The sequence below is a fragment of the Ovis aries genome, chromosome 11 (assembly GCF_016772045.2).
Source record: "Ovis aries strain OAR_USU_Benz2616 breed Rambouillet chromosome 11, ARS-UI_Ramb_v3.0, whole genome shotgun sequence".
NCBI classification, from domain to species: Eukaryota; Metazoa; Chordata; class Mammalia; order Artiodactyla; family Bovidae; genus Ovis; species Ovis aries.
Window position 1 is genome coordinate 42037250 of NC_056064.1, and position 13365 is coordinate 42050614.

At 49.0% G+C, this 13365-nt stretch overlaps 1 protein-coding gene across 4 annotated transcripts; it reads right to left on the reverse strand.

Annotated features, from left to right (window-relative positions):
* Window positions 1-1413: 1413 nt before the first annotated feature.
* Window positions 1414-5875, reverse strand: GHDC (GH3 domain containing). 4 transcript variants are annotated; one of them, XM_004012922.5, is made up of 10 exons: window positions 5775-5875; window positions 5464-5552; window positions 5008-5282; window positions 4587-4708; window positions 3807-4308; window positions 3211-3403; window positions 3030-3101; window positions 2821-2954; window positions 2447-2532; window positions 1414-2198 (listed from the first exon to the last, which is right to left on the reverse strand). In XM_004012922.5, the coding sequence occupies exons 3-10, from the start codon at window positions 5267-5269 to the stop codon at window positions 1980-1982; spliced, it is 1590 nt and encodes a 529-aa protein (XP_004012971.2). In that variant the 5' UTR covers window positions 5270-5282; window positions 5464-5552; window positions 5775-5875; the 3' UTR covers window positions 1414-1979. The 4 variants fall into 4 exon arrangements, with proteins under 4 accessions (XP_004012971.2, XP_042111892.1, XP_060250883.1 ...); XM_042255958.1 differs by having other exon boundaries at window positions 2447-2547; XM_060394900.1 differs by having other exon boundaries at window positions 1414-2532.
* Window positions 5876-13365: the final 7490 nt, after the last annotated feature.

Here is a 13365-nt window from a genome sequence, read left to right on the forward strand (position 1 = left end):
TGGATGTGAGAGTTGGATCATAAAGAAAGCTGAGCCCAAGAATTGATGCTTTTGAACTGTGGTGTTGGAGAAGACTCTTTTCTTTTTTTTGGCATTTTATTTTTTTACTTTACAATACTGTATTGGTTTTGCCATATATTGACATGAATCCATCACAGATGTACATAAGTTCCCAACCCTGAACCTCCCTCCCTTCACCCTCCCCATATCATCTCTCTGGGTCATCCCAGTACACCAGCCCCAAGCATCTTGTATCCTGTATTGAACCTAGACTAGTGATTCGTTTCTTACATGATAGTATACATATTTCAATGCCATTCTCCCAAATCATCCCACCCTGGAGAAGAGTCTTGAGAGTCCCTTGGACTGCAAGGAAATCCAACCAGTCCCTCCTAAAGGAGATCAGTCCTGAATATTCATTGGAAGGACTGATGCTGAAGCTGAAACTCCAATACTTTGGCCACCTGATGGGAAGAACTGACTCACTGGAAAATACCCTGATGCTGGGAAAGATTGAAGATGGGAGGAGAAGGGGACGACAGAAGATGAGATGGTTGGATGGTATCACCAACTCGATAGACATGAGTTTGAGCAAGCTCCAGGAGTTGGTGATGGACACGGAAGCCTGGTACGTTGCAGTCCATGGGGTTGCAAAGAGTTGGACACAATTGAGCGACCAAACTGAACTGAACTGATTCAGAAGTAGTAATTCAGAGTCAGAATCTGAGGCTTGGACTTTCCTGGTGGTCCAGTGACTAAACTGTGCTCCCAATGCAGGGGGCCCAGGGTTCAGTCCCTGCTCAGGGAACTAGACCCCACATGCTGTAACTAATACCCGGCCCAGACAAATAAATAAATAAATATTCAAACAAACAAACGAACAAAGAATCTGAGGCTTGGCAGCTGATTGGGATTAGGTACCACGTTATTTAGGACGTGCTGCAAGGTTTGGACAAGACTCACGAGCCTGCTAAAACTGAAGGCCAGCCCGTTTCCCCTGTGGTAAGATGGACAGTCAACCCAGATGGTCTCTGGGGCTGCTTCCTGCTGTGATTCTTTATGATTTGCAGTATAGGTCCTGCCCATGGAAGTGATTTGTGGGTTTTGGGCCAGGAAGGGAGACTTGTGCTATGCCTGGGCAAGAGGAGTTGAGGACCAGCCCCTCTGCACTTAGGGAAGGCTTGGGATGGGGAGAGGTCAGTGGGTGCTCAGTGTCTCCTAGGTTGACCTAGGCTGTGGTAGGGGTCCCCCAGGTCTCCAAGGGCACACACTCAGGGCTCACTCCAGCTTGGAGCAGAAGTTACAGGGAAAGCCCTAGTGTCCAGAACTGAAGCGGAGAGGGCAATCCAGGCTGTAGCAGGAGCAGAGCGAATGGGGTCCCTGGTTTTCCCAAAAGTAGACCCCGAGCCAAGATTCTGGGTGTAAGAAGTTTATTTGGCAGGTGACCCTAGAAAGCATGTGGGAGGAGGGACAGGAGAGACAGGAAGAAAACCAGTAAGAACTGTGTTAACAAGAAGTTTACCACTGCGGGCAACTGGTGGGGACCCTCCGAGGGAGATGCTACAGAATACACTTCAGAGTTGTTCTACTGAGGGATGACAAAGCTGAGGTCTGTGATCACCAGCCCCTGCTCCGTGCCAGCTGAGGGTCACTCCTGGGAGCCTGAACTTCCAACACTTCCAGCCTGCCTGGTGCACAGGCTGAGAAACACAGGCATTGCCAGCATGGATTGGGACTCCCCTGTCCTCTAGGGTGGGCTGGGGGCTCCAGGCGGGGAGCTGCTGGTGTCTGCTCTGTCCTTGAAGTCAACTCCTCGGAACTGATGGACCAGGTCGGGCCTCCCTAAGGGCAGCAGCTCTCGCGGGCAGCTGTCAGCTGACACATGAAGACCCTGGCCAAGGGCTCCACATCCAGAGGGGCCCCAGAAGAAAGAGCAAGGCAGCCCATGGGGGTGAACGGGGCCAGGGGCAGGCCTCAGCTCAGGACACTACCCTCCTCTGCAGGCACTGGGCCAGGGACCTGTGCCTGAGGACCCGGGGCATCTCAGGAGGGAAAGGGGCCGAGGGGCAGGCAGCGAGGGCTGCCCGCAGTTCCCTGAAGGCCCCCTGCCCCACTAGGTGGACTTGGGCGGGGCCCATGCTGCCCCGGAACCGCAGGTGCTTGTAGCGAGTGGAGGTTTCCTGAAGGCAGTGGTCAAGCTGGGAACAGAACAGCTCAAGTGAGGCTGATGTGGGGCTGGGTGGCATGTGGGTGAGGCGCGCACAGCTGTGCCCAGGGTATGCGTGGCTAGAAGTTTCATGTGTACATGTGTGTCCGTGGGGCTCAACCCTCCCTTCCCAGAGCTCCAGGGAGGCTCTCCTCCCTCCCCCACCTCCCCATGACACACGGGGCAGTGTGCAGAGTGAAGGGGACATTCAGTTGTGTCCTGTCCCTGTCTCCGGTTTACCTTGTCTCGATTTTCCTCTGACAAGTTCCTCAGCCCCTTCAGTGCCACAAATACCTCATAGTGGGGAGCGGAGCCCTCAGAGGAATCTGTGGACAAACCGCCTATTACGGACACATGTTTTGTGAATGGGGCATCTTCGAAAGCCCAAGCCCACTGCCCCTACTCCAAGGTTCACAGAGGAGGGGAGTTTCTTGGCAAGGAGTGGGGTCAAGGGAGAGGAAATGGGTAGAGACTGAAGCAGGACGGAGCGGGGTTAGATATTCAGAAGGACTTTTGTTAGGAGCAGCAGAAATGGCTGGGTCTTTCCTCCTTCCTAGAGGTCTCCCAGCGGGGTGCGTATGGGTGAGGGATAGTCAGCCAGTGGAAAAGCTTACCCAGAATCCTGCTCTCCACCCAGCCATGGTCCAACAGCTTGGCCCCCGGCCACTGCCCCACGGCCCGGCTCAGAGCCTCAGAGAACACGTCCTCACCAGTGACTTCACCTCGAACACTCAGGGTCTGGCCCAGCCTGGGGAGAAGGAAGCAGGAGGCAGAGGAACCAGGGCACGAGCATGGTCCCTCAGTGACCCGGGGGGTGACTTACCTGCAGATGAATTTGACAACTGGACACTGATTGTAGACACTTGCTACCTGTACCACATCACCAAGCCGGCACCTGATGGGGAGGGAGTGGGGATGAGGTCAGGACCGAGGGCCCATTAACTTCAACAGCATGCGCATGGCCTTTAACGAGAGTGGGGAGATGAGGGCAGGCAGATGCTCACCTAGTGAGGCTGGCGTGGTTGGTCAACACCAGCTCGTACTCCTTGCCCTTCTGGGCCTCAGCCAGCAGGACAGCGGGGGTAGCCTCTTCCCAAGTTCCTTCCTTGAGTGGGAGCAGCTCAATAAAGGGGGCTCCAGGGGGCAGAAGGTACAGGCCATGGGGCTGCTCTGGCCACAGACTCAGGCCCAACACCCCTGTGGGGAGCAAGCAGCCTCTTCATATGCTAGGCAATCGCCCAGGCCCTAACCCTCTGCGCATCTGATCCCCCTGCTGCCCCTCCACTCCATCCTTCCCGGCTCCCCCAGGCTCAGCCCTCTGCTTCTAAGGCCCTAATTGGGAAGAGGCAGTGGTTCTGGAGGTGATGGACCTGGAGAAAATGCTGGTGTGGTATAAATCTGTGTAAGTCTCTTAACCTCTCTGAGCCTCAGTTTTTTCATCTGTGAAATGGAGCTGGTGTTGGGGAGGAATCAATGAGATGACTATATAGGGCTTGCTGCAGTTCATGGGGTCGCAAAAAGTTGAACACAATTTAGCAACTCAACAACGACAACTTGGCAGCTAGCTGTGTGCCCCTCACCACCCTTGAGTCTTGCTGACCTCCAGAAGCAGCGTAAGCGGGTGAGAAGAAGGTGAGCCCTTGGCACCACAAGGCCCCCAGGGCAGCCACAGCCTCAGCCTGGCCTCCTGCGTCCAGAGTCACCACCACCTGCAGTTTTGGCCAGAGCCGAAGGGCCAGTCCTCGGGTTCCCTGCTCCAGGGCCTCCCGCAGCTCGGCTGCCCGTCTGGGGAGAGGTGCTCCTGGGTTCCCGGCAGCGATGGCCTCAGCCAGCTCTTCCCCATGGGCCTCCAGGTCCAAGAAGACATCTAGGAGCTCTGCTGCCGTCCCAGCTTCCAGAGCCCGCAGCCCTGGGGACCTCAGTGCCTCCAGGAGAAGGATCCTTGGGTCCTTGGCTCCAGGGGGGCTCACCTGGCCCAGGGCATGCCAAGGCCAAGGGAGGGGATAGGGCCAAGGGGAGGAAGCAGTTACACGAGCCGTGCCTCCTGGAGCCAGCACTTCCGGGTAGGCCTTGTTTAGGGCTGCCAGACCCAGCAAGGTGGCCTGGAGGAAGACAAGAGACAGTGTTGGCCCTGGGCCTGAGCCAGACTCTGAGCCCCCAGATATTCTTTTTTTTTTTCTTTTTGGTCACCAGGGATCGAACCCGCACCCTCTGCACTGAAAGCGGGGACTTAACCACTGGACCATCACGGAAGCCCCCCAGTTTTGTTTTGAGGTTTTTGTTGCTGTTGTTGCTGTTTGCTTTTTTCCCATCCTGATGGGAGGCTTTGGCTCCACTTAGGGACCTCTGATGGGGTTGGGTTCCAGCCTTCCCCGTTTACCTGCAGAGAGGCCTCACCATGGTACCGGTTTGAGGTGGGGGGCAAGGGCTGCTCGCCACTTTCTTCCTCCTGGGCCTGGCTGGCCTTGGTCAGAGGGAGATGATTCCGGAAGGTGCTTATATCTGTAGCCCCAAAGACATTATAAAATCCCCATGAAGCCACAGAGTTTCCCAAGGGTTCAAACCAGACTGGTGAGACCCTCGGCAAAGGAATCCAGAACAGGCCTGAGGGGAGAGAGGCTATCAGGGGCCAGGATGACAAAATTCATCTTGAACAATCCGGCCTCGGTAGTTTCTCTGGGTCAGACCTCTCTCTGTGCTGGCGGTAGAAGGGGAAAGGGTGGTCTTTGGGTTCTGGAATCTGACTCTCCTGTGGGGTTTCCTTCTCTTTGGGCCACTTCCCCAGACCCTGGGAAACACACCTGTGCTCCCTCTGAGGGGACAGTGGGGACCCTGGGCTCTGCGCAGACACCGCCTCAGGGCCTGCTGCTGGCTCTGGCCCGCGTGCAACGTGCTCTGCGCTAGTCTCTTCTGCTGCCAGGCGGCTGCCCAGCGCAGGGCCCCCCACGCCACACGGTGCTGGAGGCGGACAAGCCAGGACTGCCTGGCATCCTGGGACCGCGGCCGCCACAGGAGCATGGCCAGTGGCAGCAGCAGCAACAGGGTCAGCAGCAGCAGCAGCATCTCCAAGCAGCTCCTGGAAGGAGGAAGGCCTCCAAGTACTGGTACTGCAGGGAGGAGGGGAAACCCATTTCCTCCCCTCACTCTGCCCAAGCACAGGAAAATCAAGTTCAAAGGGAAGTTGGGGAAGAAGCCTGGACCCCTGTCAGGTGCGTGATGTGGAGGAGACAACGGCAAGGCTTTGGGGTCACACTGACCTGAGTTTGGATCCTGGCTCTACCCCTGGTTAGCTGTCTGGCCCTGGGGCACTCAGTCAGCTGCTTTGAGCCCCGTACCCTTGCCCCACCTGTAAAATGGAAATAATGATACCCCTGAGAAGGAGCACGGAGGGCATGGCAGAGCACCTGGCTCAGAGCAGTTCCTTAACTGATGACAGGTCTGGTCTACTCCCGAGAGGCTCTGCTCTGTCCAGGGTCCACCCTGTCCCAGCATCGTGTCCCTTCCCCGCCAACCCCCACCCCCCTACAAGCCCTGAGCCCCTAGCAGTGGTTCCACGTCCCACAGGCACCTGTCACAGCCCACTTGAGCCTCTGCCGGCACCCAAGGGCCCCTCAAGGCTCTGGAAGAGCCTCAGTACACAGCTAGCCAGAAAGATGGAGCCCAGGCTTTAAGGGGAAGTCCTGCCGCTGGGCCTGAGGGTGGAGCTGGAGGCGGGGTCGGGAGAGCTCTTAAAGGGACAGGTTGCCTAAGGGCCGCGGAGCTGGGAGGTGGCCCAAGCCTGCAGGTGGAGGGAAGTTATAGCCAGAGTAGAGTGATCCATAGGATTGCAAAGAGTCGGACATGACTGAAGTGACTTAGCATGCAGAGTGGTCCTCAGACTCGTGTCGGTGAAGGAAGAGAAACCTAAGTGCAGAAAAGAGTGTCTCAGATCAGCTTGAGCGGGCAGTGGGCACATCCCATCCTGGAGCAGGTGTAAACTTGAGCACTGTCCAAAAGCAACATTTTTCCAGTCTAGAATTGCCCTCCACAAAGGTAGTAGAGAAAGAAAAGCCTTTTGTTATTGAATAAACATTAAAGCAGCGTGTGGCGCATCACAGGCGAACTACTGGGACCACAAAGACAGAGAAGAATCTCATTCTCCCCCCCGCCTCTTTTTGTAGTTATGATTTATTAACTTGTCATCCTGATTTTGTATGGGCTTACTTTCTTTTTTCGCTTTATTACCTTTTTATTTTTATCTTTAAAAATATTTAATTGGAGTATAATTACTTTACAATGTTATGTTAGTTTCTACTGTACAACAAAGTGAATCAGCTATATGGATACATATAACCCCTCCCTGCTGAGCTTCCCTCCCTTTCCCCCATCCACCCCTCACCGACTCATCACTAAGCACCCAGGTGAGCTTCCTTTGCTATACAGCAGCTTCCCACTAGCTATCTGTTTTACACATGGTAATGTATATATGTTGGGCTTCGCAGGTGGCGCTAGTGGTAAATAACCTGCCTGACAATGCTGGAGACATAAGAGACACAGGTTCGATCCCTGGGTCAGGAAGAACTCCTGAAGGAGGTCATGGCAACCCACTCCAGTATGCTTGCCAGGAGAATCCCATGAACAGAGGAGGCTGGCGGGCTACAGTCCACAGGCTCACAAAGAGTCGGACATGACTGACGTGACTTAGCACGCACGCACATGTTGTACATAAATGTTAGTGCTAGTTTCCCGGGTCATCCTACTCTCTCCTCCCTGTGTCTGCATGACCCTTCTCTATGTCTGCGTCCTGCCAACAGATTCATCAGTATCACTCCCTTTCAAAGCTAGAGCCCAACAGACACAACCTGTTAACACATGTTCTAGATAAATAACTTTACCTGGTAAACTGTGTTAGTTTATTGGCTTTATCCCAGGAAACACAAAGTTCTCCCATCCTTATGGCAAGAGGTAGTTTTGCAGCTTAGAGTAAGGTGCTCTCCACAGCTCGGCTGTCCCTGCTGATCCTGAAAGACTTGAGAAGCTGTGCTCAGGACGGTGACCTTCTATCCCACGTGAAGCCCTCTCTCCCCCTGTGTTCTCCACCCAGGCTCTCAGACACTCTCCCTTCACCCTCAACTGCCCCACCATATTGTAGTCTCTCTTTTCAAAACTGAGCTTTTAAAATTTTTATTTACTTATTTCTTTTTGGCCATACTGCTTTCAGGATCTTAGTTCCCTGATCAGGGATTGAACTAGGGTCCTTAGCAGTGTAAGAACTGAGTCCTAACCACTGGACCACCAGGGAATTCCCATCATAGCTTAACTCTTAAAGTGTGCAAGTGGTTTCTAGTGTATTCATAGGTGTGAATGCCAACAGTCAATTTTATAACATTTTCATCATCATGGAAGTAACCCTAGGTCCTTTAACTATTAATCCCTAATCCCTTCCCACCTTCCACCCCCCAGCCCTAAGCAACCACAAATCTACTTTCTCTGTATATAGATTTAACTATTCTGCATATTTTGTGTAAGTGGAATCATATAATATGTGATCGTTTGAGTCTGGCTTCTTTCATTTAACACGTTTGCAATGTTCTTCCATGTAGTTCATTCTTTTTATCGCCAAATGATGTTTCATCATATGGATGAAACTCACTTGATTATCCATTCATCAGTGGATAAACCTGGTTATTTCTGCTCTTTGACTATTGTGTATATTGCTATTATGAATCCTAGTGTACAAGTTTTTCTGTGGATATATATCTTCATTTTTCTTGCATAAAAATGGAATGCAAGGTGTTTACTGTGTTCCAGTGAGTGGAATGGCTGGGTTGTATAGTAACTGGAACTGCTAAACTGGTTTCCAATGTGGCTTCACCATTTTACATTCCCACCATTGGTATATGAGGGTTTCAGTTTCTCTACATCCTTGTCAACACTTCTTATTATCTGACCTTTTGGCTATCCTGCCCTCTTCATTCATCCATCTGAGTGAGATTTTGCATTTTCCTAATGACTAATGATATCACACCTTTTTATGTGTTTACTGACCATCTATGTACTTTCTTGGGGAAATGTCTTATCAGATTTTTAATCCATTTTTGACTGAACCACTTGTCTTTTTATTATTAAGTTGTAAGAGTTCTTTATATATTTTATATACAAGTCCACATATCAGATATATATGATTTGCAAATAGGATTTTTCTCCTATGTTATGGGGTATTTTTCCATTTTCTTTTTTTTGACTTGGAGTAAAAAAATCTTTTTAAAATTTTTAAAAATTTCATTTTTAGAAACTTGTTTTTTAACTGGAGTATAATTGCTTTACAATGTTGTGTTAGCTTCTGCTGGACAACATGAATCAGCTATAAATATACGTATATCCCTCTTGAGCCTCCCCGCCACCCCAGATCCCCACACCTCCTTTTATTTTCTTGATAGTGTCCTTGAAGCACACACCTTTTAGCTGTATTTATTTATTTACCTGCTAGGTCTGCATTGCTGCACGCAGGCCACTCTCTAGCTGCAGTGTATGGGCTTCTCATCACGGTGGCTTCTTTCTGTGGGGCACAGGCTGGCGTGCATGTGGGCTTAAGTAGTTGCTGCACGGGCTTACTTGCCCTGTGGTCTTCCCAGACCAGGGCTTGAACCCGGTCCCCTGCACTAGCAGGTAGATTCTTAACCACTGGACCACCGGGAAAGTCCAAAATACTTGACTCTGATGAAGTTTAACAACTTATTCTTTTCTTTTGTTGCTTATGCTTTTGGAGTCATATCTAAGAATATATTGTCAAATTTGAGGTCATGAAGATTTACCCTTATATTTCCTTGGCTTTTACGTTTAAGTCTTTGATCCATTTTTCTTTTTATTGTAGTAAAATATACATAAGAGTTACCATTTTAACTGTATTTAGTTATCCGCTTCACTGTCATTAAGTACATTCCCATTGCTGTGAAACCATCACCATCATCTCTCTCCAAAACTTTTCATCTTCTTAAACTAAAACTCTGTGCTCATCAAACAATAACTCCCCACTGCTCCTTCCCACAGCCTTTGAAAACCATCACCCTATTTGCTGTCTTTATGAATTTGACTACTCTAGGTGCCTAATATAAGGGGAATTATACAATATTTGTCCTTCTGTGTCTGTCTTATTTCACTTCACATAATGTCTGTTTTTGTCCATGTGGTAGCATGTGTCAGAATTTAAGGAAGGAAATATACGATATATATATATATACATATATATATGTGTATATATATATACACCGTATTTTGTTTATCCACTCATTCACTGATGGACATTCACTGTTTGGCTATTATGAATAATGCTGCTATAAACACAGATGTACAAAGATCTGAATCCCCCCTTTTAATTCTTCTGAGAATATTCCCAGAAGGTGAAGTGCTAAATCATATGGTAATTCACACATTTACCTTTTTGAGGGACCACCGCACTATTTTCACAGCAGCTGCACTATTTTACGAGCCTACCTGCAGTGTATAAGGGTTCCAGTTTTTCTACATCCCCTCAACAGTTACTGTTTTCTGAGTTTTTGGTTTTTGTAATAGCCAAGCCGATGGGTATCTCTTCGTGGGTTTGAGTTGCATTTCTCTAACAACTGAGCATCTTTTTGTGTGCTTGCTGTCTACCTGTGTATCTTCTTTGGAAAAATGTCTATTCACATCATGTTCCCATTTGAAAGTTTTTGTTGTTGAAGGGTTCTTTATATATTTTGGCTATTAATCTCCTATCAGACATATGGTTTGCAAATATGTTCTTCCATTCTGTATGTCGCCTTTTCACTCTGTTCCAGTGTCTTTCTTCTTTTTTCTTTTTTAAAAAGTTCTTATTTTTTTGGCTGACTGGGTCTTAGTTGTAGCATGTGAGATCTTTAGTTGCAGTATGCAAACTTTTATTTGCAGCCTGTGGGATCTAGTTTCCTGAGCAGGGATTGAACCCAGGCCTCCTGCATTGGAAGCATGGACTCTTAGCCACTGGACCACCAGGGAAGTCCCAATAGTGTCTTCTGATGCACAATTAAAACAGTGTTTTTGGCTGTGTCATAGTGCCCAAATGCTTAGTTGTAGCACTGTGGGACCTTAGTTCCCCAACCAGGGATTGAACCTGGGCTTGGTTCAATGAAAGCTCTGAGTCCTAACCACTGGACAGCCAGGGAATTCCCAAAAGCTTTTAATTTTGATGAAGTCCAATTTACCTTCTGCTGCCTATACTTTTAGTATCATGGCCAAAAAAAATCATTGCCAAATCCCATGTCATGAAGCTGTTTTCTTCTTTGAGTTTTACAGTTTTAGCTCTTATATTTAGATCTTTGATCCACTTTGAATTGATTTTTATATATGATGTAAGGTAAGGTTCCAAACTCATTCTTTCACATGTGGCTATCCAGTTGTCCCAGCACTCTTTGTTGAAAAGACTATTTTTTTCCCACTGAACGGTCCTGGCACCCTTGTCAAAAATTTGTTGGCCACAGACACATAGGTTTCTTTCTAGACTCTGAATTCTATTCCACTTATCTGTAGGTCTATCCTCCTGCCAGCACTACACTTCGCTGATTACTATTTCTTTGTAGTAAGTTTTGAAATTGCTAAGTGTGACTACTTCAACTTTATTCTTCTTTTTCAGTTGGTTTTGTAGGAGTGTATGGTCTGGTTTTCAGATATTTGTGACTTTTCCAGGGCTTCTGATGAAGCTGCTCAACACCATTAGTCATCAGGGAAATGCAAACTAGAATTGACTCAAGTCATGTCACATTCCACTAGGATGGCTATAATCAAAAAGGTCAGAAAATAGCAAGTGTTGGCAAGGATGTAGAGGAATTAGAACCCTCATGTAAAATAGTGCAGCCACCTTGGAAACCAGTTTAGCAATTCCTTGTTTCTGGTCCAGGTAAACACGTTTCCTTGTTTAGTGAGCGGCTGGATTATTTTAGTGAGTCTGTCTGCTCCCCACTGCCCACCCTGCTACACAGTGTGGAGCCTCTGATGTTGCTCCTTAGGTGGGTGCAGACCTGAGTTAAGCCCATAGTCACCCTAGCATGACAGTGACTTGCAAGGATCTCTCTGTGTCTTTTTCCCTGACCGCATCCAACTGTTAAAACTGCACTAGTTGTTGGCTGATCTGCCAACAATGTGCTGGGCAATAAATGACTCCACAAATTGATCCAATCAAATGCAGGCTTCTTTGAAGGGATAGTTTCAAAGTTCAGTATTTGAGATTTGTTCTGACCCCAGAGAGAAAGCTCCTTCCTGCTTTATCGTTTCCCATTTCTAGCCAGTTCAGTTTAGCCTCTGTCTCCAATGAAGCTACGGGTCTCCTGCCAATAGCCTTTCCTCACAACCTCCAGTTTTTGAGAGCACAGTTAAGCTTGAGTTTGCAAATGCAGTCAGTTCCCTGTTTTAAACCTGTCTCTCTTCTCTGGAGCAAAATCTCTGAGTCTTAGCTCTGGCATTGTGCGTATGACGACGGCACACTTCTGAGTGATGGGCCCACTTCAAAAGCTGAGTGCTCAAACTTCCTGGTGGTCCAGCGGTTAAGACTCTACAAGCTTCCAACGCAGTGGGTGCAGGTTTGATCTGTGGTTGGGAACTAAGATCCCACACACCACAAGATGCAGCCAAAAAAGGGAAAAAAAAAAAAGCTGAGGGGTAGGGGAGAGAGTAGCCTCAGTCCTTCCCGGCCTGCCTCTCCCATGGTGGAATCACTACCTTATGGACCTGGGCAAATGTGATCAGGGCTCCAGGACTCTCAGCAGCACTGGCCCAAGGTAAAGTGTCCATCCTACCAGAAGGGGCCAAGCAGAAGGGAGTACCTTACCTTTCAGCAGCATCACCCAGAAATTAGCATCAGCTACAGGGGTCTGGGGGGAGGATGAGAAATGCTGGCATCCTGGCTTTCCCAGATGATAACCCTCTGACTGGGAGCTATGAGGAGAGGGAGCTCTGTGTTCTTGGCTGCACTGGTCTGGAGTTTCTGTCCTTCTGGGTCTTGGTTCAACCACGCTCACTCTTCTTACTGCATTTTGAGTTTTCTTGAGTGAACATTTCTTCATTTGCTGTATACCCTTAGGAAACTTCAGACGGGTGGGTTTAAGAAAGCAACTGTCCCAGTTTCACTGTAGGGGTAGGTGTGTAGAGCTGTTCGTGCTGTCACACCAGGAGTGGAACTCCTGTCACTCTTCAGTGCTAGGCAACTCAGCTTGGCTCCCTACCTTTACAGACTGTTCTCACCAAGGCCATCAATAGCCCTGTTAGTGCCAAACCCAGACAGTGTTCCCAGTTACTATGTTTGACACTGTCACCCTTCCCTGGGCTTTGTTAGCTGTAGCCTTTCAGATTTTCCATACCTCTCCCATCATTCTTTTTTTTTTAAACCTTATCGGTGATACTTTTTTTGGAAGATTTGTTTTGGCTGTGGTGGGTCTTTGCTGCTGCACATTGGCTTTCTCTAGCTGCGGCGAGTGGGGGCTACTCTCTGCTGCAGTGCATGGGCTTCTCACTGCTGCAGCTTCTCTTGTTGCAGGGAACGGGCTCTAGGGGCCTGGGCTTCAGTCGTTGCAGCGTGCGGTGTACAAGCGTATTTGCTCTGCAGCATGTGGGGTCTTCCTGAACCAGGGATCAAACCAGTGTCCCCTGCATTGCAAGGTGGACTGTTAACTACTGAACCACCAGCAAAGCCCCCCAGTGACACTTAAAAAAAAAAATTTCTTTGGCCGTGCCGGGTCTTAGCTGTAGCACACAGGATCTCTGATCTCACTGTGGGACGAGGGATCTTTAGTTGTGGTATGTGAACTCTTAGTTGCAGCGTGTGGGATCCAGTTCCCTGACCAGGTATTGAACTCGGGGCCCCCTGCATTGGGAGCTCACAGTCTTAGCCCAGGGTCACCAGGGAAGTCCCCTGAACATGCTGATTTTAAAGGATGAGCTTTCTAACAGGAATAGGAAATAATGACTATCATTCTAATTTTCAAAACCTCATGTGAACAGAAAGGCAAGAAATGCCCCCATTAGCCATCAAAGCTGTTGACACACATGCTCTGAGGCAGCCAACGCCCAACTAGTTCCTTTTTTCAGAGTCACACTGATGATTTCAAACATTTCCCCACCAAAACCACCCTATCTCAGCACCTGGTGGAACGAAATAAAACGAGCACTCCATA

Bases quoted from the DNA above. Each gene is read 5' to 3' on its own strand.
- GHDC (XM_060394899.1), bottom strand. From the start codon at position 5,269: ATGCTGCTGCTGCTGCTGACCCTGTTGCTGCTGCTGCCACTGGCCATG. The intron at 4,709-5,007 runs GTGTGTTTCCCA...TTGGGGCTACAG, and splicing joins TCCCCTCAGAGGGAGCACAG to ATATAAGCACCTTCCGGAAT. The intron at 2,548-2,820 runs GTAAGCTTTTCC...TGTCCGTAATAG, and splicing joins GGTGGAGAGCAGGATTCTGG to GCGGTTTGTCCACAGATTCC.